This window comes from Vombatus ursinus, unplaced genomic scaffold (genome assembly GCF_900497805.2).
Source record: "Vombatus ursinus unplaced genomic scaffold, bare-nosed wombat genome assembly UNPS02015030.1, whole genome shotgun sequence".
NCBI lineage: Eukaryota > Metazoa > Chordata > Mammalia > Diprotodontia > Vombatidae > Vombatus > Vombatus ursinus.
This window is the reverse complement of record NW_020954808.1, coordinates 2,605,349-2,631,386: the sequence shown is the minus strand read 5'-3', so window position 1 is coordinate 2,631,386 and position 26,038 is coordinate 2,605,349. Positions and strand designations below refer to the sequence as shown.

Sequence of the window (26,038 nt, the reverse complement as noted above, 5' to 3'; positions counted from 1 at the left end):
GTAGTAGTAGTAGTAGTAGTAGTAGTAGTAGTAGTAGTAGTAGTAGTGGTAGCAGCAGCAGCAGCAGTAGTATTTCCATGAGGCTTTAAGGTCAGCAAAGTGCTTTACATATATCTCCTTTGCTTTTCACAATAATTCCAGGAGATAGGTGCTAATATTATCCCCATTTCACAAATGGGGAAACTGAGGCCGAGAGTGGTTAAGGTGACTTGCCTGGGCTCACATAGATAGCATGAGGAAGGATTAGATCTCAGGTCATCCTGATTCCAGACAGGTACTTACTCTGCTGGTAAGTAGCAAAAGTAGTATTTGAATTCAGAATCTCAGGCTCACAACCCAGGTGCTTCTTCATGGTCCCAGGGAGAATTCTGGGCCCATTTTCAGTGGGTAGGATCAGGGGCTCATAGATTTAGAGCTAGAAGGGTGGCACAGGAAGGGAGGGAGTGGGGCAGGGGAGGTCTTGGGCCCACGAGTAACATGATCCCTGATCCTCTGGACCTTCCCCAAAGATTCCCTGGGTGTGCAGAACCCCAGGACTCCCTGCCTCTCACCTCCTAGGAGACTGAGGCCTTTGGGGCCCTGAGCCAGTTCTGGTTCTCCCCAGGGTCGCTGCACCTGGGTGAATCCCAACCAGAAGTCTGAGGAGGAAGAGGAGCTGGGGGAGGAAGAGGAGAAGGCAGATGACCCAGAGGAGGTGGAACAGGAAATCGGACCCCCGCTCCTGACCCCACTATCTGAAGATGCAGGTACTGACTGCCTCCTAGCCCCACTCCTTCTCCTTCCTTCCCATCTTCCTTTCCATCTCTTTATTCTTCACCCTCTGCCCCAGCCCAGGGGTTCTCTTCCTCCTCTGAGCTCCGGGAAGCCTCTCATTCTGTCCCACTTCCTCCAGGAAGCCCTCTCTGCTCTCTCTATAGCTATCTCTAGCCAACAAAGACCACAGCACAGTCCGAGAGCATGAGTATCTTCTCTGGGGAGGAAGGAGGGAAGAATGGGGGAGGGGAGAGGATTCTTTCTCCCTAACCAAAAGTCAGAAGGTTCCCCCTGAGCCAAGAGGATGTTTTATTTTCTGGGTTTCTCAATTCAATAAGCATTTATTCAGCCATTCTGTCCTTGTGTTTGTGATAGAGGTATAAAGATATGAGTCTCTGCTCTCAAAAAACTCCAGTCTAATGGGAGAAGGATAAATAAATGTCACAAATAAATGTCAGAAAGTACTTGCCACCCTCTTCCTCCCCCGACCCGCTTTTACAAGGACCTGTGGCACCTGGGCTGGGATAGCTCCCTGGGAGCAATTATCTGCATGCACCGCCTGGTGGTGCACTATCCTTTCTATACAAGCTCACTCCCATTCACCTGCAGATTCCACAGAGTATTAATAATGTAGTAATAGGTATCATTTCTATAGCTCTTTAAGTTTTTCAGAATGTTTTACAAATATTATCTCATTTTGTCCTCAAAATAAGCCTGGGCAGGAGATACTATTATTGTCCCTACTTTACAGATGAGGAAACTGAGGCAAAAAGAGGTTAAGTGATTTGCCCAGAGTCACACAGCTAGGAAGTATCTGAGGCCACCTTTTTACTCAGTTCTGACCATGCTCCTATGCACACACGGTGCAGGTTCAAGCAGTTAGGTCATCCCTGGTGCCTTCCCAGATTCCTGTTTTACCTTGGGCTATGGATTAATTCTCTTAAAAATCATAACTTATCAGTGAGGCTCAGCACTCCCATTCCTTCGCACTTAACTCCCTAAATTCATCTTCCCCCTTCAGCATGAGACTAATATGGTGAATTAACTGAATTGGCAATCTACATTAAATGATTTTAAATTGAAAAAAAATTAAATTAAAAATGGATTATTAAATAAATAAAGTGGCGATGTTGACTTTAAACTGCTAAGTCGTGACCTCTGTGCTCCTACTGAGATCTGAAATTTCAACTCCCCCGAGTTTCTCTCTTAAATCTGTTTTTCTTTTTAATTTAATTTCATCCTTTTTTTCCCAAGTAATAAACATGTATCTTCTCTTCCTGCCACCTCAACCCTCTGTGTACAAAAAGGAAAGAAAAATCTTGTAACAAACATAGCTAGACAAGCAAAGCAGATTCCCTCATTGGCCACATCCCAAAATATGTCTCTGATGCTGCAGCCTAAATCCATCATCCCCTTTCTGGGGACAAAGGACAAACCTCTACTCAGGTTGCGATCTCTGCTGGGGCCACCAGGTGGCGGCCTGAGATCAAGCTGCTCCACCTCTTTCCTGGGGCAGGTAGGAGCAGGTAGGAGCAGGTGGGAGAAGCTTTGTGCGTCTGTAAAGGGGGAACTGGCCTGGCTCCCACAACTCGCCCCTTTGGGGGTAGGGAGACAGAGAGAGAGACAGAAAGACAAAGACAGAGACAGGTGGGGGGGGCAGAGAGAGGGGGTGCAGAGAGACAGAGAGACAGACAGAGACAGATAGACAAGCAGAGATAGAGAGGCAGAGAGACAAAGAGAGACAGAGAGAGGTGGGGGCAGAGAGAAAAAGAAACAGATAGGCAGAGAGAGATAGAGAGAGAGACAAAGAGGGATGAAGACAGAGACAGGCAGAGAGAGGGGTTGCAGAGAGACAGATAGACAGAGACAGACAGGCAGAGAGACAAAGAGAGACAGAAACAGGTGGGGGGGCAGAGAGAAAAAGAGACAGAGAGACAGGCAGAGAGAGATAGACACAGAGAGAGAGGGGGGCAGATGGACAGAGAGAGACAGAGAGACAGGCAGAGAGAGAGGGTGCAGAGAGACAGAGAGACATACAGAGACAGACAGGCGGAGAGATAGACAGACAGAGAGAGAGAGACAGAGAGACAAAGAGACCGAGACAGGCAGAGAGAGGGAGACAGACAAAGAAAGACAGAGGGAGAGCATTGTTAGGAGCTTATTATATGATAGACATCGTGTGAAGTACTGGGGATACACAGATAGGCAAGATAGCCCCTGCCCTCAAGAAGCTTGCATTCTTCTGGAGGACACAACTTGTGTACAGAAAATTAAGACGAGAGATTGGGACCAGACTGTGATTTCCTTGGTATAGGGAACTCTTGGGTGAGACAATTCTCTCTCTAAATATAGGTTGGAAGCTTCTCTTCAAGAGACTAAGTAAGAGTTTCAGAGTTACCTAGGGCACTCCCAGGTTGAGTGGCTTGGCCAGGGTCACACAGCAAAGACTTGAACCCAAGTCTTTATGGCTTCTAAGCCACCTCTCTCCAGTCTGCTATGCTGACTTTCTTAATCCAGAGAGTTCAATATATAAAGGTACACTAAATCATTTCCAGGGGCCATTACTAGTAGGGAAGAGGGGCAGTAAAAATGTCTAGAAGGAGGTGGTGCACAAGTTGTATTTTGAGGAGTCTGGGGATTCCTGGAGGCAGAGATGAGGGAGGATGGCTCTCCAAGTATGAGGAACAGCTTGTACAAAGGCATGGGAGATGGGAGAGGAGCGCGGACAGGGGACAGACAGCAAGGAGGCCAGTTTGGCCATGAGGTAAAGTACGGGAAGGAGAATCGGGGTGAAAGGAAAATGATGTGGGAGGGTGGTCTGGACCCAGATTGTAAGCAAAAAAAGCAAACAGGAGGCTCTATATTTTACCCAAGAGGTAGTAGGGAGCCAAGGAAGCCTCTTGAGCAGGAGATTGGCGAGGTAAGACCTGGGATTTAGGAGTGTTGATTTGTCCCCTGTGTGGAGGATGAATTGTAGAGGGAAAAAACTGGAGGTAGAGAGATCAGGTAGGATTATTGAATCTACAGGAATGGACAAGATCAACTAAAAGGAATGTGAAGGGAAAAGAGGGCCCAGCATAGAGCCCTGGGGTACATACCCTCCCCATAGTGGGGTGGGACATGAATGATGATAACAGCAAAGGTCCCCAAGAAGAAGTGGTCAGACCAGTAAAAGAATCAGGAAAGACTAATGCCATGAAAACCCAAGAAGTCAGTCTAAGCATTTATTAAAGCACCTACTGTGTGCCAGGCATGATGCTGGGAGAGGTCATCATTAAGAAGAGCCGTGGATTTGGCAGTTCTCATGTTTAACCTTGAAGAGAACAATTCCAATACAGAGATGAGGTCAGAAACAAGGGGTTGAGGAGGTAACAAGCAGAAATAGCTTTTTCTAGGAGCTTGGCAGTGAAAGGAAGGATGAAACACAGGGAGAGATCTGGAGGGCATGTTGGCTCAACGTGAAGGACATTTTTTTCAGGATGGGAGAAATCTGGACATGATCAGAAGTTGGAGGAATGGAGCCGGTGGATGAAGAGGCTGAGGGGCTTCCCAATCAGGAAGGGGGTGGGAGGGGCTGGCTTCAAGGTGCTAAGTAGAGGGGCTGGCATTTTCGAGAAGGCCACCTCTTCCTCAGAGACCAGAGCATAGTGGGAGAGAATGGGGGTAATGGAGAGATGACTTGAAGTGTCTAGAGGGGAGAAGAAGGAGTTCATGATGGGCAGCCTCATTTTTTTATCAGTGATATATATATATATATATAAAAGTTGAGGTCCCCAGATGAGTTAAGGTTCATTTCACTAAAAGAATCAAAACAAATAAAATATACTAGTCCGGAGTGGCAAGGAGGGCTGTTCTTGGGTCTGAAACTTTACTCCCCAGACCCTTTACTACAGTGAGAATAATTAGAAATGTCAACTTAATTTCTCTGTGCCTCAGTTTCCCAATCTGTAAAATGAGGGAGTTTGAACTTTATGGTCTTTGAACTCTAAATCTAAGATCTATGGCTTTAAAACTCTTAGGTCAGCCTGAAATCTCAATTTCCCCCCACCTACCACCCTTCTCTATCTAGTTTTTCACAGATGGGCCCATAGACCATATGGGAGAGGATCACCCCTCAAGCATTTTGATCTCAAAGGTGAAGAATGTGGTTTCTGTCTTAGCTCACTGTATGCACCCTCATCTGGCTTCTCCTGTGCTTGAGCTCCTCCATGTCGTGGCCAGCAACTCAGAATTAGGGTTAGGGGTATGCTGGATACCCCGCAGGCTGGTCCCTGGAGGGCTTTCAGTGAAGCACCTTGTCAGTATCTCTGGCATGTGTCTCATGCGTCATCTGGGAGCATCTACTGGTGTCTCTCTTTTTTTGTTTTCACTGTTACTGATTTTTACAATATCACCTTCTGTTAGATCTCTCACCACCACCCTATCCAGAGAGCCATCTCTTGTAACAAAGAAGAAAAAATAAGGAGAGGGAAGGGGCCGTTCAGGAAAACTAGCCCATTGACCAAGTCTGGTGTCAACGCAGCATTCCATAGCTATAGTCTGTTAGGCTGGGAGATTCTATCGTAAACATCCCAGGCATAGTGTGACATCAGAATGACCTTAGGCAAGTATTTCCTGTTGGCTACTCTGGGCACTTCACCCATGTACTTTCTGCTTTCTTCTGCCACCTGGAGATGACAGGATAGTGCAGAAGAAAGGGAAAACCTGGCCAAGCAGGGTGGGGGAGGGGAGGATGCCTATTCCTGCCCACCCCCCACCTCCCACACCAGTGAAAGATTTTGCAATCCCAGCAAAATCCCTCGAGGTATACCTGAACACTTGTAAGTGTGCATCATAAACATAATGTAAGCAACAGGATTCAGACCATTTGAGGTAATTATCCAAACATCACAGGTAATTATGCTACAGTACCATTTACACAGCATCCACACTCACTTTTAATGCAGTAAACAGTGCTATAAAAAGCACCTCTTGATAGAGCAACTTCAGTGCCAACATTTAAGTTACTTGCAAAACTGAGTTTGTGTATAACACATTGATGCATAAGACAATAAACCGAAAATGAAAAAAAAATGCACAGCTAATGATCACATGAAGCTGTAGCACATTCATTCCATTAGCACACAAGCAAAAACAAAACAAAACAAAACAAAAAAACCATCAAGGTAACCTCTGCCTACCCTTTGCCCTTATCTGTTCTAAGTTGTTCCTTAGCTCAGGAACCCAAGGTGGGATAATTGGAGGACAAAGAAAGAAAAGGAGGGAAGGAAGGAGGGAGGGGGAGAAAGAGAGGGGGGAGGGAGGGAGAGAGAGAGAGAGAGTGTGTGTGTGTGTGTGAGAGAGAGAGAGAGAGGGAGGGAGGGGAGAGAGAGGAAGAGTGAGAGAGAAAGAGGCAGAGAGAGGGAGGGAGAGAAAGAGAGAGGAAGGGAGGGAAGAAGAGAAGGAGAGAGAGAGAGAGAGGAAGAGAGAGAAAGAGACAGACAGAGAGAGGGAGGGAAGAGGGAGGGAAAGAGAGGATGAGAGAGAGAGAGAGAGAAGAGAGACACAGAGAGACACAGACAGAGACAGAATGAGAGAGAAGGTAAGAAAGAGACAGGTGACGATCACCATCATGGCGGTTGGCAGAGCATGGCTGCTGGTTGCCAAGCTCTTCCCCCTTCACTTGGTTTTGGGAATGTGCGTGCTCACAGTGGGCAAGATGCCACAGGGAGGCAGGGGTGGCTCAGAGGGCACATATTCTAGAACAGGAAGTCATGCGTTTGGAGGAATCGAAGGAAATCCAGACGCTGGCATCCGTAGTTTATACTCTGTCCTTCCCCATCCACTTGAGAGTCTTTTTCTCTGCTCTTTGGGACACTGGGGAGTCAATGGCTGCTATAGTCAGAATGAGGCTCTGGGCGTACAGTTTTTCATTATTACCCTTATGATTCTTGGCCTTTTCCTCCACATGAATTTCATTATTATTTTTTCTAACTCTATAAAATAATCTTTGGTAGTTTAACTGGAATGCTTTAATTGGCATGAATAAGTAAATTAATTTTGGTAGTATTGACATTTTTATTACATTAGCTCAAACTGCCCATGAGCAATTAATATTTCTCCAATTATGTAAGTCTCTCTTTTGATACTAAGCTAAGTGATGAAGTGAATAGAATGCTAGACCTGAAGTCAAGAAGACCTGAGTTCAGCCTCAGACATTTACTAGCCATGTGATTTTAAGCAAGTCACTTAACCTCTGTTTGCCTCAGTTTCCTCAACTGTAAAATGGGATAATAATAGCAACCTACCTCCCAGGGTTGTTTTAAGAGTATCTACTTTGTTGCTTAGTTGGGGATTGATTTGTTGGTGCTTCAGTTTTTTTAGTTGCATGCCCAATTCATTGATTTGTTCTTTTTCTTGTTTGTTGATCATAAATGCTATCCATGCCCTTGTGAGTTCAGTTGAAGCATAATAGATTTTGCTCTACCTCCTCATTTTAACTGTAAATGAATCTTTTTGTTTCAACTGGGTTTCTTGTAGATGAAATCTCATTGGATTCTGTTTTCTAGTCCCTTCTGCTACATGTTTCCTTTTTGTGGGTGAGTTGGTTCCATTCACTTTCATGGAGGTGAATATTAATTGTGCATTTCCTTCCATCCTCTCCTATTGTATTTCTTCCTCTCTTTGTTTCCACCCTCCCTTCTTCAATAATAAGAAGAAATTGATTAAAAAAAATATTGAGTTTGTCAGACATTCTTGATCTATACATGAAATAGCCTGTTCCGCTTTGTTGCAGTTTTTTCTTCTCTTTGCTCCACTCCAATTCCAGGTTTTAACTCTCGCTTCCTTTCCTTTCCTCATCCCTCCTCCTTGACATTCCCCTCTCCAGCAATGCCATTTATTTTGTTTAAGACCATGCTGTTCCCAATCCTGTGCTCCCTCTTAAATCCCTATTTCTCCCTTCCTTGTCTCTGTCCCCTTCTATTTCTCTTGTGAGTTTAATATTTTTCTATACTATATTTTTATTTTAATGTCTTTTTGTTTCATTAAATATTTCCCAATGATCTTTTAAAAAATTTAACATTCATTTTTAAAATTTTGAGTTCTAAATTCTCTCCCACCCAACCCTCCCCTATCCCTTGAGAAAGTAAACACTATGATATCAATTATACATGTGAAGTCATGCAAAGCACATTTTCATATTGGTCGTGTTGCAAAAGAAAACACACAACAAACCAAGAAAAGTAAAGTGAAACAAATGATCCTTCAATCTGAACTCAGAATTCATCAGTTGTCTCTTCGGAGGTGGATAGCATTTTTCATCATGGGTCCTTTGGAATTGTCTTGGATCATTGTTTTGATCAGAGTAGCTAAGCTTTTCACATTACAACATTGCTGTTACTGTGTACTGCTGGTTCTGCTGATTTCACTTTGCATCAGCTCACATAAGACTTTCTGGGTTCTTCTGAAACCATTCCCTTCATCATTTCTTACAGCATAATAGTATTCTATCACAGTCATATACCACTGCTTGTTTAGCCATTCCCCATTTGATGGGGATCCCCTCAATTTCCAATTTTTTGTCGCCACATAAAGAGCTGCTACAAATATTTTTGTACAGATAGGTCCTTTTCCCCTTTATTTGATCTGTTTGGGATACAGACCTAGTAGTGGTATTTCTGGGTCAAAGGTTATGCACAGTTTTATAGCCCTTTAGGCATAGTACCATATTGCTCTCCAGAATGATTGGATTAATTCACAACTCCCCCAACAGTGTATTAGTGTTCCAATTTTTCCATATTCCCTCCAGCATTTGTCATTTTCCATTTCTATTATATTAGCCAATTGGATAGGTGTGGGATGGTACCTCAGAGTTATTTTAATTTGCTTTTCTCTAATCAATAGTGATTTGGTTTAGAGCACTTTTTCACGTGACTATTGAATTCTGCTTATGAAAACTGCTTTTCGTACCCTTTGACTATCAGTTGGGGGATGGCTCTTATTTTTATAAATTTGGTTCAGTTTCCTATATATTTGAGAAATGAGGCTTTTATTGAAGAAACTTGCTGTAAAATCCCTCCCACCCCCAGTTTCCTAATTTTGGCTACACAAGTTTTGTTTATGCAAAACTTTTTTAATTTAATATAATCAAAATTATTTCCCTTGATCCTTTCTATCTCTTGTTTGATTATAAGCTTTTCTCTTATCCATTGAGATGACATTATACCATGTTCTTTAAACATGGGTGTGTATAAATATGTTCACTCTCCTTTATGCAGTTCGGATAAAGGTGAATTTTGGTGGGACCTTTTCACCTTGGAACATCCATCCTTCCCAGAGGACTTCTCACTTTGGGACATGTCTCTACTATGCTGGCCCCCTTTTCTCATTGGTGAGATTCTCCTGGGGTCTCCTCTTTAGGGATAGGCCTGTTTCCTGCACTGCTTTCTTGATGTTTAAATACCCTTTATTATGCATCTCTATTATGTGATAGTGATTTCCTTCATCTTCTCCCTTCTCACTCCTTCTCGCTTCCATTTCTGTCTTCCCCCGAGACCATCAAAACACCCATAAAACACCCATAAGCCCTCTGTCTGTCATATTTACCTTTCTCAATGACCCTTAAAGATATTATTATTATTTATATCTCATATTTATAAGGTACTTTAAGGTTTGCCAAGTGCTTTAGGTATATTATTTCACTTGACATTCACAACAATTTTGTTCAGAAGGTGCTATTATTATCCTCACTTTATAAATTAGGAAATTGAGGCTGAGAGAAGTGATTTGCCCCTGGTCACATAGCTAGTAAGTGTCTGAGGCAGGATTTGAATTCAGGTCTTCCTCTAAGTCTAGCAGTCTATCCATTGTACTACCTGGTTGCCAATTCTAGCATTTTCATTAGAGTGCTTGAAAATAATCTAATTTATTAAAGGTCTATCATTAGCTCCTGTAGAATTATTTTAATTTTGCTAGATAGCTCATTCTTGGTTGTAAGCCTTTGTCATATTCCAAGCTCTTTTCTCCTTATCATGGTAGCTGTCAAGTCTTATGTGTCCTATGAGCCTCCCTGTGTCTCCTTCTTACTTGAACCCTTTCTTTTTGGATGTTTGTGGCTCTTTTTAAAACCTGAAAGCTCCAGATTTTGGCTATGATGTTCTTAAGAGTTTTTACTTTGTTTTTTCCCCAGGAAGTGACTAGTAGAGGGTTTTTTTTTTAACTTTGCCTCTGATTCTAGGAGATTTAGGCAGTTTTTGCTTATAATTTCTTGAACAATGGTACCAGGAGCTGTTTTGGTCATGATTTTCAGAAAGTCCATGAGTCTTAGTCTCTCCTTGATCTGTTTTCCAGAGCAGTTGATATTATATCTCTTTACATTTTCTTCTGGTTCCACCCCCTCCACCCCTGCAATCTTCTGATTTTAGTGTTTATTTTGTGTCATTGAGTCATTGTTTTCCATTTGGCCAATTGTAATTTTCAAGGCTTTCAGTTCTTGGGTGAGGTTTCCTTTTGTTTATCAAGTACATTTTTAAGCTTTACTGGGATACTTGCTTGTAGTATATCTGTGTTTCTCTGGATCCTGATATGATACCATTTTCCTACAAGTTTTCTATCTTAAAAAATAATTCAGAGTAGCATTTCCTATCCTTCCTCTAGCTGAAATTCAGAACCCAGCCAGCATGGGTTTTTACTTGCCCAGTCATCCAGAACCTAATGGCTCAATGGTATGGGATGTGCTGCTGGAGAGACTCTGATTAACCTCTTGGTTTGTAGTAGTTTGATTCTAAAAACCACTCTGTGGACAACTCAGACATTCCATTGCCTTGCTGGATAAATGATATAGTGACACACTGACCTTTCATAGGATAAAGAAGACAAAACATGAACTGATTTGGGCTGTCCCAAGTGTCATGTGGAGTATATACAAAATCCACACACAGCTAGCAGGTGTAATCTGTGGGATCCCTCTTTCAAGATTTTTTTATTTTTGAAACTTTTTTTTTTAGCATAACCGTTGCAGTGACACTCAGAAGTCACAATTAGGGATGCCCATTTGGGATTTTTTCCCCTGATGTTACTAAATTTTGAGCTGAAATTTATTTTTGATTTTGCTTTATTCTGGGAATTTTTTTTTTCCTTTTCAATTCTAATTTTGAAACACTTTCTTGCTACTTCTTTGGAATTACTTCCTTCTGGTAAAAATTTTTATGTTAAATTTTTTTTTCCTCTTGGGATTTTTCTCTCTCATGATCGATTTTATCTCAAAAGATATCAAGTTCATTTTTACTTGTTTAATGCTATTGGGTACTTATGCATTATTATGTACTATGGATAACTCTTTTTTGTTTGTTTATTGATTTTGCTGCCTGGATATTTCTAGCTTTTTCATATGCTGATTGTTGATGTCTGTTTGTCAATTTCTGCATTTGCAAGGGCTTGTACTGCTGCTATGCAGGAGCCCTCCAGATTTATGTCTCAATATTGGCTTTACTGCTTTTACTTGTTAAGTGCTCCTCAAGCTTTGGTTGTTTGCTTTTGCGTTGTTGATTTGCTGAATACAATTTTAACTTGAGCAGAATGGAGGCCAAAATTATAGAAAGGTTTTGTGAAGCAATAAAAAGCAAGAAGAGATCTTTTAATCCCTAGAAGATAATGTTGTATAAAATTAGAACATTGTAAAATTATCGAAAAGAATTTAAAAATATTTGGAGAAAGACATAGTAATCAATGACAAGTGTGGCACAGAGGTGAAGGTCTTGGGTTCAAATTCTGCCTTTGATACTTACTACCTTTTTGACTTTGGGCAAGTAATTTCACCTTTCTAGTCCTGTATCCTCATCTGTAAAATAAGGGGATTGGACATTGGTCTTCCAACGTCCCATTTAACTCTAAACCTACAAGGTTGAGCCAGGAAACACCACCCCATCTGGCTTTCTTTGTGAATGTTGTTCAGTTGTTTCCAACACTTTGTGGCCCTGTTTGGGATTTTACTTGACAGAGATACTGGAGCAGTTTGCCATTCCCTTCTCTAGCTTATTTTGCAGATGAGGAAACTGAAGCAAACAGGGTGAAGTGACCTGTCCGGGGTCACACAAGCAGTAAGTGTCTGAGGTCAGATTTGAACTCAGGTCTTCACGATGCCAGGCCCAGCTCTCTATCCACTGTGCCACTTAGCTGCCTTTTTTGTGAATAACCAGACACAAATACTCACTCAAAAATTCTTGATACAGAAATGATAGACAAGAGTACCTGGGAACTGACCAGAGAAAGGGAATAAGCATTTATAGAGCACCTACTGTGTCCCAGGCACTGTACTAAGCACTTTTTATAAATATTATCTCATTGACCCTCATACCAATTGTCAAAAGAGCTGATTTTTTGAAAAATTGATAGTTCTAATAGACAGAAAATGCGTGGCAGTAGATGAACTGAGAAGCGTGGGTAAGTCAGCACAACATGCTTCCCAGAGATGGTGCTGGGCTCGAAATTCTTGTAGCCCAGAGAAATCAGCCGTCTAGGACCAGCCTTTGACTGAGAAGTTAGCCCTTCTGTGCTAAGGGAGACCAGGAGGCCAGAAGCAATGGATCCAGACGGAGCAGGAGATGCTTCAGGGAGTGGAGATTAGCCATGGGAACTATGAGGAGATCTCTAGGGCAGGACTCTGGGGCCAAGAGGTGTGTCTGGGTGGATTCTGCCTTGTTGACCTCACCCAGAGGGTGATTCCAATCTGCTCTCCATTCACTCCCCAAAGCTATGGTCCGACCATACTCAATACGCTCCAGTGACTTTCTATTGCCTTCTGCATCAAATACAACATCCTTGGTTTGGCATTCAAAGTCTTCCATAATCTAGCCTCTCCCTCTTCCCCTTCTAGCCTTCTCACACTTCAGCCCCCTCCATATACTCTCTAATCAAGTGACATCAGCTCTCCTGCTTATTCCCAGAACAAGCCACTCCATCTCTCCGTTCTGGGCATTTTCACTGACTGACCCCCATGCCTGGAATTCTTTCCCTCCTTGTCTCTGTCCACTGGCGGCCCTGGCTTCCTTCCCAGCTAAGATCCCACCTTCTCCAGAAAGCCTTCCCCATCCCCTCTTAATTCTAGTGCCTTCCCTCTGTTAATTCTCTCCTATTTATTCTGTACATAGCTTGCTTTGTATATGTTTGTTTGTGTGTTATCTCTCCATTAGATCATGGGCTCCTTGAGGACAGGAACTGTCTTTTATCCTTCTTTGTATTTCCAGCACTTAGCACAGTGCGGGGGCCGCAGTAGGTACTTAGCAAATGCTGACTGACTGACATTTTCCCTCCTTCCCTAACTAATTCTCTTCTCAGGAGATTGTTTGTGCCTGAAACTCCTTTCTGTTTCTTCACAGTTTAACTTCCTGCTTACCTTGTCTTTAGAGCTGATTTTCAGATAACTGTGGTTAACCATTGCATTACTGATTCATGTGACCCATTACTCAAATGCATCAGAGAAAGCTATTAGAGGAGAAAGCCAGGGAGAGGGAGAGAAAAAAAAATTTACAGCTGCAATTTGTATTCACCAGGGCAGGTTTCCAGCCTGGCAACTCAGAGTTATGAGAAAATTATTGATTCAATTTTCCAGTTTCCCAGAGCCAGGAGAACTCAGACTTGGACCTTTCTAGGCAAAACAAGTCAGCAGTTTGGTTGTGAGGAGCTTTCCTGAGTGGTTTGAGAAGTGTACCTAGGCAACTTCTTCCCATGGCCTGTTTGAAAGGAAAACCATTTCCCCGAGGGAAACAGAGTTGAAGGAGTATCTGTGAGTGGCCTGATACACAAAAATGGGGGCCAGTGAGAGTGACAGCCTGCCTACCACCCTAAGCAAAACAACAGTATCACCATATCGCTAAATATGGCTTAGGATTTTTTTTTTTACTATGATATAAGTTAATGCCCTATGACTTATAAGCCTTATGATTTTTATAATGATAAGTTAATTAAAATGGAACTCCTCATATCTAGAAGATTTCCTAACTCAAACTTGACCCTGTATATTTATATAATTTTTAAAAATCAATCGGCTTTCCTGTTGTACCTAAAGACCACAGTATCTTTCCATCTGATCAGCCTCTAAAACCTCAATGTTTCCTCTCCCCTATTAGAATATATATATTTTTTGAGAACAGGCTCTGTCTCTACTTTCTTATTTGTACCCTGAAGTGGTTTGCACACAGTAAGCACTTAATAGATGTTTTTACATTCATTTATTTATTCAATCAACTTTTAATAGCTTTTTGATTCATTAAACTTGGCAAAATTAAAAGAAAACTCTTGAGTTCCCCTCACAAAGTACTCTGCCCACTTGTCTCCCCATCCTTGTACAGACTCCTGCTGGTGAGGCCAACTTTAACCCCAACTCCTAGGGCATCAAAGGGACAGTTATGAAGTGCAAGACCTCAACCCCTATCATTGGTCATGGGAAAGGGTTTTATGACTCAGAAATCTGCCTAGGTTCAGCTCCGTTAAGAAGGGAGAGAAATAGGGGAAAGGCAAGGAGGTGAGGGTCCTTGCCTCCTCACTAGCCCATCAAGAATCAAGGCAGGGGCAGCTAGGTGGCATAGTGGATAGAGCACTGGCCCTGGAGTCAGGAGGACCCGAGTTCAAATCTGGCCTCAGACACATAACACTTACTAGCTGTGTGACCCTGGGCAAGTCATTTAACCCCATTGACTAGCCCCCCCCAAAAAAAGAGCCAAGGCAGTGGGGCAGTGGTCAATCTTGTCCTTCTCTGGTCCTATCAGATCCCTGCATCTCTAGCCTCATGATATACCTGGTACCCCAGTGGCTATGCCAGCTCCAAGCAGTTTCCATCATCAGCAGATGCTGTCTCAGGCACCAGTGATTGAGATCCCACATGACCCCTTAGAGCATCTCCATCTCACTTTCTCTTTCCCCTCTGTCTAAAGGGAAGGAGAGCTAACAAGAAATCTCTCTTTTTCTCTTTCTTTGTCTGTCTGTCTCTCTCATCCTGCTCATCATTTCTTTTAGCATAGTAATATTCCATGACAATCATATACCATAAATTGTTCAGCCATTCCCCAATTGATTTCCAATTCTTTGTCATCATAAAAAGAGCTGCTACAAATATTTTTGTACAGATAGGTACTTTTCTCTTGGGTTCTTATAATCTAGCCACTGCTCAGATTCTTAGAATCTAGCCAATACTTGCGGACTCCTAGATTGCTCAAGAATCTGGCTAATATGGCGGATCTTTAATAAACCTTGTTTTTGGATGAAATAGGTCCTTTTCCTTTTTCTTTGATCTGTTTGGGATACAGACCTAGTAGTGGTATTGTTGGGTCAAAGGGTGTGCACAATTTTATAGCCCTTTAGGCATAGTTCCAAATTGCTCTCCAGAATGGTTAGATCAGTTCACAAATCCACCAACAAGGCATTAGTGTTCCAATTTTCCCACATCCCCTCCAACGTTTATCATTTTCCTTTTTTCTCATATTAGGCAATCTGATAGGTGGGAGGTGGTAACCTCAAAGTTGTTTTCATTTGCATTTCTCTAATCAATAGTGATTTAGAGCATTTTCATATGACTATAGGTAGCTTTGATTACTTTGTCTGAAAACTGTTCATATCCCTTTGACCATTTATCAATTGGGGAGTAGCTCTTATTTTTATAAATTTGACTCAGTTCTCAATATATTTGAGAAATGAGGCTTTTATTAGAGATACTTGTTGTAAAATTTCTTTCACAGTTATGATTACTGTGTTTTTCCCTCCTTCCCATTTTCCCCCATTTATCGTCAAAAGTGTTTGCTTCCATCGCCTCCCCCAATCTGCTCTCCCTTCCATCAGCTCCACCTTCTCTTATCCCCTTCCCCTCCTACTTATGGTAGTGTAAATACAACTGAGTGTGTGTCTTATTCTGTCTTTGAGTCGATTTCTGATGACAGTAAGGTTCAAGCATCTTCCACCACCACCTCCATCTTTCCTTCCATGCAGTTTCCCAAAGTGGGCAATACTGCCCCCTGGTCAGGAGGCGGGCTGGAATGATCCAGCAGGTGATAGTAGCCTCTGGTGCAATTGGGGGGGAGCGTTGAACAAAAATAAGGGGGTGGTAGAAGCATAAGGAAGTGAAGATAAAAAAAATTTTGAAAAACCATTCATACATTTTTCATCTGTTGTGTAATAGAGTTAAATTCATAGCGATTACATTATTTTCCAAATAAACACACAAAATGCAAGTTATAACCTATCAATGGTCAAGCCCAACAACAGGTCTTAACAAGCAGTGTTGGTAGGCAGACATGGTTGACAGGAATATGTGCATGTAATGATTTTTATAATACGATACTATATGGTTACATGATGCAATATTATGTCGTCAAAATTTCAATGTGGAAAACTCCGCAGATTTACAATAAATCATCAAATTTAAGATGCATCATTTTAAAAATATTTTATATATTTTTAAATGATGCAAATTTAAAAAAAATGTTAAGGAATTAAAGAAAGTGAATTTCTGGGGAGCACTGAATAATTTTTTTAAAAAGGGGGTGGTAGGCCAAAAAAGTTTGGGAACCTACGCTCTTCTGTAAAAGCTCTTTCTCAGGCCTCTTTTATGTGAGATAAGTTACCCCATTCTACCTTTCCCTTTCCTCTTCTCCCAGTGCAGTCCTCTTTTTCACCCCTTCATTTTATTTTTTTAGATCATATTCAACTCACACCTGAGCACTCTGTCTATGTATATTCCTTCTAATTGCCCTAATAATGAGGAAGTTCTTAGGAGTTACAAGTATCATCTTCCTGTGTAAGGATATAAACAGTTTAATCTTATTGAATCCCTTATAATTTCTCTTTCCTGTGTACCTTTTTTTTGTTTGCTTTCCTTTTTCTATTAATTTACTTTAATTTATCAACAATCACTTCTGTAAGCATTTGAGTTTTAAATTTTCCCCCCTCCCTCCCGCTTTCCTTCCCAAGACAGCACACAATCTGATGTAGGCTATACATATACATTCCTATTAAACATATTTTCACATTAGTGATGTTGTAAGGAAGAATTAGAACCAATAGGAGGAACCACAAGAAAGAGAAAACAAAAGAAAACAGAAGAAAAAAATAGCAAATAGTATGCTTTGATCTGCATTCAAACTCCATAGTTCTTTCTTTGGATGTGGATAGCATTTTCCATCGTGAGACCTTTGGAGATATCTTAGATGCTTGTATTGCTGAGAAGAACTAGGTCTATCAAAGTTAGTCATCCCACAACGTGGCTGTTAGTGTGTACAACGTTCTCCTGGTTCTGCTCACTTCACTCAGCATCCCTGTTTACCTTTTTAAGGTTTCTCTTAAGTCTTGTTTTTTTTTTTCAAATTCAAATTTCAGTCTTCAAATTCAGATTTTCTATTCAGTTCTGATCTTTTCATCAGGAGTGCTTGAAAGTTCTCTATTTCATTAGTATCAATTTTCCCCCTGAAGGATTATACTCAGTTTTGCTTAGATGATTCTTGGTTGCAATCCTAGTTCCTTTGCCTTCTGGAGTATCATATCCCCAGCCTTCTTATCCTTTAATGTAGAAGCTGCTAAATCCTGTGTAACCCTGACTGTGGCTCCACAATATTTGATTGTTTCTTTCTGGCTGCTTGCAGTATTTTCTCCTTGACCTGGGAGTTTTGGAAATTGGCTGTAATATTCCTGAGAGCTTTTTCTTGGGGATCTCTTTCAAGGGGTGATTGGTGGGTTCTTTCCATTTCTATTTTACCCTCTGATTCTAGAATAGCAGGCGGTTTTCTTTAATAATTTCTCAAAAGATGATGTCTAGGCTCTTTTTTTGATCATGGGTTTCAGGTAGTCCAGTACTTCTTAAATTTTCTCTTTTGGATCTGTTTTCTAGGTCAGTTGTTTTTCCAATGAGATATTTCATGTTTTCTTCTATTTTTTTCACCTTTTGATTTTGTTTGATTGATTCTTGATGTTTCATGGAGTCATTAGTTTCCACATTTCCAATTCTAATTTTTAAGGAATTATTTTCTTCAGTGAGCTTTTGTACCTCCTTTTCCATGTGGCCAATTCTGCTTGTTAAAGAGTTCTCTTCAGTGAATTTTTGTATATCTTTCTCCATTTGGCCAATTCTGCTTTTTAAGGAGTTCTTCCTTTCGGTGGATTTTTGTGCCTCTTTTGCCATTTGGCCTATTCTGGTTTTTAAGGTGTTATTTTCTTCAATATTTTTTATGCCTTCTTTACCAAACTGTTGACTCTTTTTTCATTTTTTTTTTTTTTTTTTTTTTTGGTGAGGCAATCGGGGTTAAGTGATTTGCCTATGGTCACACAGCTAGTAAGTGTCAAGTGTCTGAGGTCGGATTTGAACTCAGGTGGTCCTGACTCCAAAGCCAGAGCTCTATCTACTGTGCCACCTAGCTGCCCCTTTTTCATTATTTTCTTGCTTCATTCTCATTTCTTTTCCCAATTTTTCCTCCACCTCTCTTATTTGATTTTAAAATTCCTTTTTGAGCTCTTCCAGGAATTCTTTTTGGGCCTTAGACATGTAGCAGTTTTGCCTTTGTTGTCTTCATCTGAGTTTATGTTTTGATCTTCCCTGTCACCATAGTAACTTTCTATGGTCAAGTTCTTTTTGTTACTGTTGTTTGCTCATTTTTAGCCTATTTCTTGACTTTTAACTTTACGTTAAAGTTGGGCTCTGCTCCTGTGGTGAAGGGGGCACCATCCCAAACTTCAGGTCTTTTTGTGCAGCTGTTTTCAGAGCTACTTCTAGGAGTCTATAAGTTTTCAGTTCTTCTAAAGTTGTATGATTTAAGGAGAGGTGTGGTCACTGCTCTTCTGGCCTCTGCTCTGGTCTGTGAGTAACCACAAGCACACTTTTCCACCCTGGAACTGTGGCCAGGGTCCCTGCTCCCCGTGGCCATAACTTCTCCTCCTCACCCTGGGACTGTGACCCAAGATTATGACCCAGATTCAAGTAAGGGCAATGTCATAGAGTCCTGCACCCAGTGCCGGCAAAGGGACGCCTGTAATCTCCTTCTGACCAGTCATCTGACCTCCTTACCATCAGTGGGCTGAGATCTCTGGAAGCAGCTGCGGCCCCCCGATTCAGTCATCCCCCAAGGCCTGCTGCTGGTTTGCTGAGGAGTTCCACTCTTCCCCCAGTACAACAGACCTTTCCTGCTGACTGTCTAGGTTGTCTTGGGCTCAAAAATTGTTTCACCCTATCTGCCACTCCAGAATTCGTTTTGAGGCATTATTTAAGGTTGTTTGGAGGGGAATTTGGGAGAGGCCTGGCAAGTGCCTGCCTTTTCTCCTTCCATCTTGCCTCTGCCTCTCCAATTTCCCTATTTTGAAACTCATGGTTTATTCCTAAAATTCAAAGTCCTCAGTATGTTTCCATGCTGAACATTATGACATAATGTGTTTCTAAAGTTCTGATTTTTCCAGCATGTTCAAATTCTTGTTAAAATTGTACTCAGAGAAGCGATAATTAAAATATCTGGAAATAATATAACAATAATAAAAAAATAATAATAGCTGGAACCTTATAACACTTTGAGATTTTCAAAGCACTTTTCCTACATTAACTCATTTGATCCTCAAAACAACCCTAGGAGATAGGTGCTATGATTATCCCCATGTTACAGATGAGTATAGAATTATCTTCCAGTAATGAAAAGCTGTAAAACATACAAGAAATCAGGACACCATTTGTGTAGCGCCCTCTCTGGTACTGTGTGGGTCTGCACTCCAATAATACACAGGTCCCCACTGGTGTGCTTCCCTTGAATAGGCAGCAAACACAATTATCTCAAAGCAAAGATGTCTACTAAGATGGCACAATTTTTTAAAAGGAGCTACACAGCATCACTGCCCCTCCCCAAACCTGAAGCACACTCTCCCATTACACAGAGCAGCAGGGGGAAGAGAGGCAACCGGCTTAGAGCATGCTGGTTGACTCATACCTCTGGTAGTGCGGGGACCCAATGCCCTTTCTCCTCTTGTGGTCTCCTCACACTGCCTCCTGCTGAGTGCCGCATCTCTGCTGGGCGGGCCATTCACGTGGGCTCCCAAGGCCCGCTCCTCTCATCAGCTTAACTCCCCATTGCCAGGGAGCATTGTCTCTTGAATCCATGGCTGGCTCTTTTTTCTGCTGCCCGCAGGGTTCACACTCCTTGGAGCATCTCTATGGCTTCTCTCTCTTGACCTCTCCCTCTCTCTCCTCCCTTTCTCCTCCCCTCTCCTCTCTTCCCTTCTCCTTGCTTCTCTTCTCTCCTCTCTTCTCTTCTTCCCCCTCACCTCACCCTTGCTCAGTTTAGATACAGGGACCAGGCACTACAAAGCTGTTTTCTGCCTTGACTATCTCTCCAGGCTGACAAGTTTGCTCTTTAGCGGCCAGCCTATGGCAAACTGCTTCATGCTTCTTTAAGGGATAACAGTGTAGAGATGGGTTTAACACATTAACACCTCATTAGCCCCTTTTTCTGCCCCTTCCTGTGATTTCGTCTCCTAGGTTGCCTGGGGTGAGCGGTGGGGAGGAGGGACCAACCCCTTCCCCTTTCCCATGCATAAACAATAGGGTCAGGGATGGGCACTGGACCTGTGATTTCAATGGTACAGGGAATTACCTCTACTAATAGAGACTGGTACCTTCTCAACAACTTATATAGTCTCAGAGAGTTGCCTAGATCACTTAGAGGTAAAACGACTTGTCCAGGGCAACACAGCCAATGTGTGCCAGAGGCAGGATTTCAACCCAGATCTTCTTGACTTTAAGGTTAGTTCTCCAGGAAGACACAGGGCTGGAGCAGCTACTCCCGGTATAGCCTCAGCGGAAGATGATACGCCAGCATCCAGCTGTGCCAGGTCCCCCTGACCTTGAGGGTCTGAGTGAGCCCTGATGCCCTTTGCGTATGCGAGAACAGGAACAGCCTCCTGCAGCTCCCACCTTTCCCTAAAGCGTCGCCACACCTTAGCTTGGGCTAGTCTCATGGAATGAGAGATTGAGAGCTGGGAGAGACCTCCTCGGGGGTTTTCTGGTCCACCTCCCCCATTTTATGGATGAGGGAACCGTAACCAAGAGGAGTCATATACAGCCTGTACATATCAGAGGCTGAATCTGAACCCAGGTTTTCCCAACTGCAAGTCTAATGAGGGATCGTTCACTGCACTCACTAATCACTCCATTCTTCTAGGAGATAGATACAGCACACAAGCAGCTCAATCAGTGTCACACCTGCGGTTGACTGGGCATAGGCGTGGAGGTGGGAGGTGAAGGGCGATTCAGGAAAGGAGTGGGGGTCTTGCTGGCTGACCAGCCACATCTTTTCTCTTCCCCTCAGGCAGTTCCTGTTTCCTAGTCCCTGAATCAACTCCAACCCTTTCTCTGGGCTCAGACTGGAGGAAGGAAGGAGAAGTGATTGGGGCCGTTTGTCCCAAAAGTTCCCGCCTTGCCTCAGACAGCAAAAATAGTGTTCTGTCTTGTTTTTCAGTCCAGAGCAAGGGAGAGAAAAGGCTCGGATTTGATTTAGCTCTGCCTTTGGGGAAGTATATAAAATTGTTAGTCATAAAAACCACACGATTCTCTTTCTTTTGAACTCAGCCAAGGGAAAGTTGGTCACAATGGGGGACCAGCACTCAAACGTGGTCCTTCCTGTATTTTTGTAAATCAATACCTGAACCCTAATCCTCCCTATTGCCACAAATAAGGCAAGATACAGACACAGAGCAGGTGGACTGATCAGGTTGATCTCATTGGCAAAAGGAATTCAAAATACTTCAACAGAAATCAGACAGGTACTTTGTAGAACAGAATAAGCTTTGGAATCAGTCTCAGTTTACTCGGGAAGAATTGGGAGAAGAAAGAAGGGGAGGCCTTACTCTATGGTTTGATACTGATTCTCCTAGCTAGGAAGGAACAGGGGAGAGAGCACTGGGCCTGGAATCAGGAAGACCTGAGTTCCAATTCAGCCACAGACACATCTTAGCTGTGTCACCCTAGACAAATCATTTCACCTTTGTCTGCCTCAGTTTCCTCAGTTGTAAAATGGCAAGAATAATAGCACCGACCTCCCATGGCTGTTGTGATTAAATGAGACAACATTTGTAAAAAGCCCTTAGCACAGTGCCCGGCTTAATAAATGATCATCCCCTTTCCCCTCCGTGGAAAGTCACCAGCCGCCATTCCTAGGAAGCAGACATAGTTTTGCCTTTTTCGTCTTTCCCAGCAGGGCCTTGTACATAGTAGGTGGAGGAATTGAATTGATTGGCAGTGTTGAAAGCTGTTGAGGGGTCAAGAAAGATGGGAAATGAGAAAGGTTATGAGATTTAGCAGTTGAGAGATAATTAGTGGAGGGAATTCATTGGGAGGGAACATTCCTCTTTAGTGGTGAGATCAAAAGCCTGACTTGCCTGGAAAGAGTTGAGAAGTGGGGGGTAGGAGGGCTGGGTGGGTGAATCTGTGGTGTTCCTGCTGTTAAGACCTGGGAAGCCTTTGAAGAGGACAGGAGTGCTCGTAGCAGCAGGGAAAGAGCCAGGAGAGAGGAAGAGATGGAAGATGGGGGGAGAGAAGGAAATGATCAAAAGGGCAAGATCCTGGAGGTGATGGGGGGGCCCCACAGGCTCGAGGACACATGTTGAGGGCTTCTCCTGGGCTGGGGAAGGGCCACCTCTTCCTGGGAGACTGGAACAAAGCTGACTGCCAGGGCTAAGCTTGGGAGACTCGGAGGATGGTGGTCCTCAGAGCTAAGGGGAGCAGCGGGTTTACTTAGCGGGAGAGATGACACTGTGGAGTTGGAGATGCCAGCTGCACTTTCAGGTTTCCAAAGAGCAGCTGAACTTACCAAACTGGGGCACAGGGCAGAAGCTGCAGGATAGAGGTAGAGAACCGAGACTAGAGGGATAAGTGAGATTCAGAAAGGGATGGGAGTAGAGAGGGAGGGGAGCCCAGCCTCGGAGGACTGCATCCCTCCGGACTTGATCCAGGTGACCAGGGAAGGGTTCTGGGCCAGAGGCTTCCTCATCTCCTCCATATCACCCAAGTCAGTTGGGCTGAGGAGGGTTAGGAGGGAGGGAGCGTCCCCTCCAGGCCGGCCCTTCTTCCAGCCTGACCCTTTCTTCCTCTCTTTCTTCATCCCGTCAGAAATCCTGCAGTTGGCCCCCTGGACAGCCCGCCTCTCCTGCGCCCTCTGCCCTCAGTACTCGGTGGCCGTGATTCGATCCAACCTGTGGCCCGGGGCCTATGCTTATGCCGTTGGCAGGTAAGGGGTTCAGAGGCTCCCCCTGACATTTCTCCAGGAAGACAGAGGGCAAAGTGGGGCTGGGAGGCTGCCAGCACCATTGACTTACCCTGGGGCAGGGATGGGGACCTGAAGTGGATTCAGTCAAAGGGCCGTGCTTGAAGACCTAGAGAGCCACATGTGGGCTCAGCTCGAAGGTTCCCCACACCTGCTCTGGGGTCTTTGACTAACCTCTTCCCCTCTCTGCAACACAGTTTTCCCCTTTGAATAAGGAATGAGCTCAACTGGACAGTTTCCAAGGTTTCTTAGGCCTGGACATGCCACGGTTCTTTGAGGGTGAGCAGGGACTGGGCTGGCTGGAGGATAGTCAGGAAGGCTCTTAGAGCAATGTGAAGAGAAACAACCCTCCGATTCCGACTCTGACCCTAAACCTAAATGCTCCCTAGCCCCAACTTTAACCCTTAGAACAGGGGATGTCAGAGCTGGGAGGGGCCTGAGAACAGGGGATGTCAGGGCTGGAAGGGCCTTAGAACAGGGGATGTCAGGGCTGGGAGAGGCCTTACAACAGGGAATATCAGGGCTGGGAGAGGCCTTAGAACAATGGATGTCAGGGCTTGAAGCGCCTTAGAACAGGGACTGTCAGGGCTGGAAGGGCCTTAGAACAGGGAATATCAGAGCTGGGAGGGCACTTAGAACAGGGGATGTCAGAGCTGGAATGGCCTTAGAACAGGGGATGTCAGGGCTGGGAGAGTCCTTAGAGCAGGGAATGTCAGAGCTGGAAGGGCCTTAGAACAGGGAATACTAGAATACAGTACAGATGAGTCAGAGGAAAATTTCACAAAGGAGGCCTGACTCGGGCTGGATCTTGAAGAGCTGGAGAAGGTCTTCCAGACTTTAAAAACAGTGAGAGCCAAGGCTCGGAGTAGGCAGTGAGGTACAGCAGAACAGAAGCCTACTTTGGAGTTGGATTCAAATCTTAGCTCTGCTTCTGACCACTGCTGGGTTACCTTAGGCCAAGCCCTTGTCTCTGGGCCCCAATGTCATGGGATCATAGATCTATGAGGCAGCTGGCAGTACAGTGGATGGAGCCTCAGATATCTCCTAGCTGTGTGACCCTGGGCCAATCACTGAATTGCTGTCTGCCTCAGTTTCCTCTTCTGTAAAATGGGGACAACAGCACCAACCTCCTGGGGTTGTTGTGAGGGTCAAATGAGATCTTATTTGCAAAGTTCTTTGCAAACCTTAAAGCCTGTATAATGTTAGCTATCTTTATTACTTATTACTACTTTTCTTTCTTTTTTTTTTTTTTTGGAGACTTGCCCAGGGTCACCTGGTAAGTGTTAGAGGCCAGATTTGAACTCAGGTCCTCCTGACTCCAGGGCCAGTGCTCTCTGCATTGTGCTGCCCCGAGCTTTCATTAGTATCATAGCTGGAAGGCTCCTTAAAGATAATCCAGCCCTCTCCTTCGCCCAGCTAGGGGCAGTCACTGGCCCGGGGTCACACAGCTGGTTCCCCAGCAGGGTGCCCTTGGCTCTTTTTTTTCCATTATGTCATACTTTCTCCCTGGGTGGAATGGGAAGCCTAGACTAGATAATGTGTAAGGTCCCTGGGGGTCCTATGATCCAGAGCCTCACAGAGCCATGGAAAGTGTCCTCTTTCACCCCCTCCCAGGAAATTTGAGAACATCTACATCGGCTGGGGTCACAAGTACAGCCAGGAGAACTTCAACCCCACCCTGCCACCGGCGGTGCAGACAGAGTACGTCATTGGGCCTGAGACCGTGGAGATGGCCGACCCCACGGTGGAAGAGGAGCAGGCCCTGAAGGCTGCCCAGGAGCAGGCCCTGGCGGCAGCCGAGAATGAGGAGGAGGATGAGGAGGACGAGGAGGATGAGGATGCTGATGACTAAGGGGAGGGGATTTCTTACTTTGTGAATATTTATTTACTCAATTATTTATTTTCTACATTGGAGAAGAGTGGGGTGTTTTCCTTTAAAAATACCAGTCCCCCCATGGAGCTGGCCTGCTTAGGGATCTGGCTTGGCGCCCCCCCAGGCCCAAGCGAGGCCCCGGGGGATCTGTGTCTTCAGGATCCGTTCCCCAGGGTCCTCATCCTTGCGTCCCCCCTAGCCTTTCCTGATTGTCCTTCCCATAAGACCCTCATTCCACCTGCTCTACAAAGCTCTTCCTAGAAACCTTCTGTCCCCTAAGCATCATCCCTGTGGAAGGTTGACAAGTCGCCCCGCCTCCCCGTCGTTAGGGAAGCGGCGCCGTTGCTAGGGACCCGCCCATTCCCTGCTCCCTCCTCTCTCTGAGGTCCCGCCCCCTTAGTCGCGTCCAATCACAGTTCGGTTACTTTGGCAACCACTCTACCCTCCTCACGCCCTTCCCTGCGTTCAAAACGACGTCAAGCCCCCGAAACGCGAGGCCGTTGCTGTGGTGACGGCCCCTCCTATTGCCTAGGGCTAGCCTAAGCCTCCAACTATTGCCCTGGCAACGCCTTTTTCCTTCTTAAGGGCTCCAAACCACTTGTAGCTCCTACTTCCCCAAATGGGCAACCGGTTACCAAGACAACAGCTGCTCCTCCCCCGCCCGGAGCCACGCCCCTAACGTTCTCCCCAATCGGGATCTCATTGCCGGGACGACGTCTTCAGTCGCCTCCTTGCCTGGCCCCGCCCTTTGACCAATCTACTTAAATCAATCCACCAGAAGCTGCGCCTCTCCCCCAACCGGGAGGCCGTTGCCCGGGCGGCGCTCCGCCCCTTCCTGCGGGAGGCGGAGCCTCTGGCGGAAGCGGCGTCGGGTGCGGCGAACCGGGGCGCGGGGGCGGGGGCGCGCGGAGGGGCGGAGGGGCGCCAGGCCCAAGATGGCGGCGGGCGCGGAGGGCGGCGCGGGCGCGGGGGTTTTGGGCGACTGCGCCGAGATCAAGTCGCAGTTCCGGACGCGCGAGGGCTTCTACAAGCTGCTGCCCGGCGCCGAGGGCGCAGCCCGGCGAGCGGGTCCGGCCCCGGCCCCCGGCGCGGCCTCCGCCTCCTCCTGCGCGGCCCCGGCCGCGGCCCCGGGCCCAGCCCCCGGCCCAGCCCCCGC

General features: G+C 44.7%; 2 protein-coding genes across 2 annotated transcripts in view; both read left to right on the top strand.

The window, feature by feature from the left end:
* Positions 1–24,861, top strand: part of LOC114030958 (radial spoke head protein 6 homolog A-like) — a 44,808-nt gene extending 19,947 nt beyond the window's left edge. The window contains exons 5-7 of the mRNA XM_027845919.1: positions 605–746; positions 22,856–22,973; positions 24,624–24,861. Of these exons, the coding sequence (XP_027701720.1) occupies positions 605–746; positions 22,856–22,973; positions 24,624–24,861 (498 nt within the window). The remainder of the gene's footprint in view (positions 1–604; positions 747–22,855; positions 22,974–24,623) is intronic.
* A 102-nt stretch (positions 24,862–24,963) lies between these two features.
* Positions 24,964–26,038, top strand: part of LOC114030957 (dystrophia myotonica WD repeat-containing protein-like) — a 7,016-nt gene continuing 5,941 nt past the window's right edge. Inside the window, exons 1-4 of the mRNA XM_027845918.1 lie at positions 24,964–25,070; positions 25,268–25,390; positions 25,487–25,604; positions 25,661–26,036. Of these exons, the coding sequence (XP_027701719.1) occupies positions 24,964–25,070; positions 25,268–25,390; positions 25,487–25,604; positions 25,661–26,036 (724 nt within the window). The remainder of the gene's footprint in view (positions 25,071–25,267; positions 25,391–25,486; positions 25,605–25,660; positions 26,037–26,038) is intronic.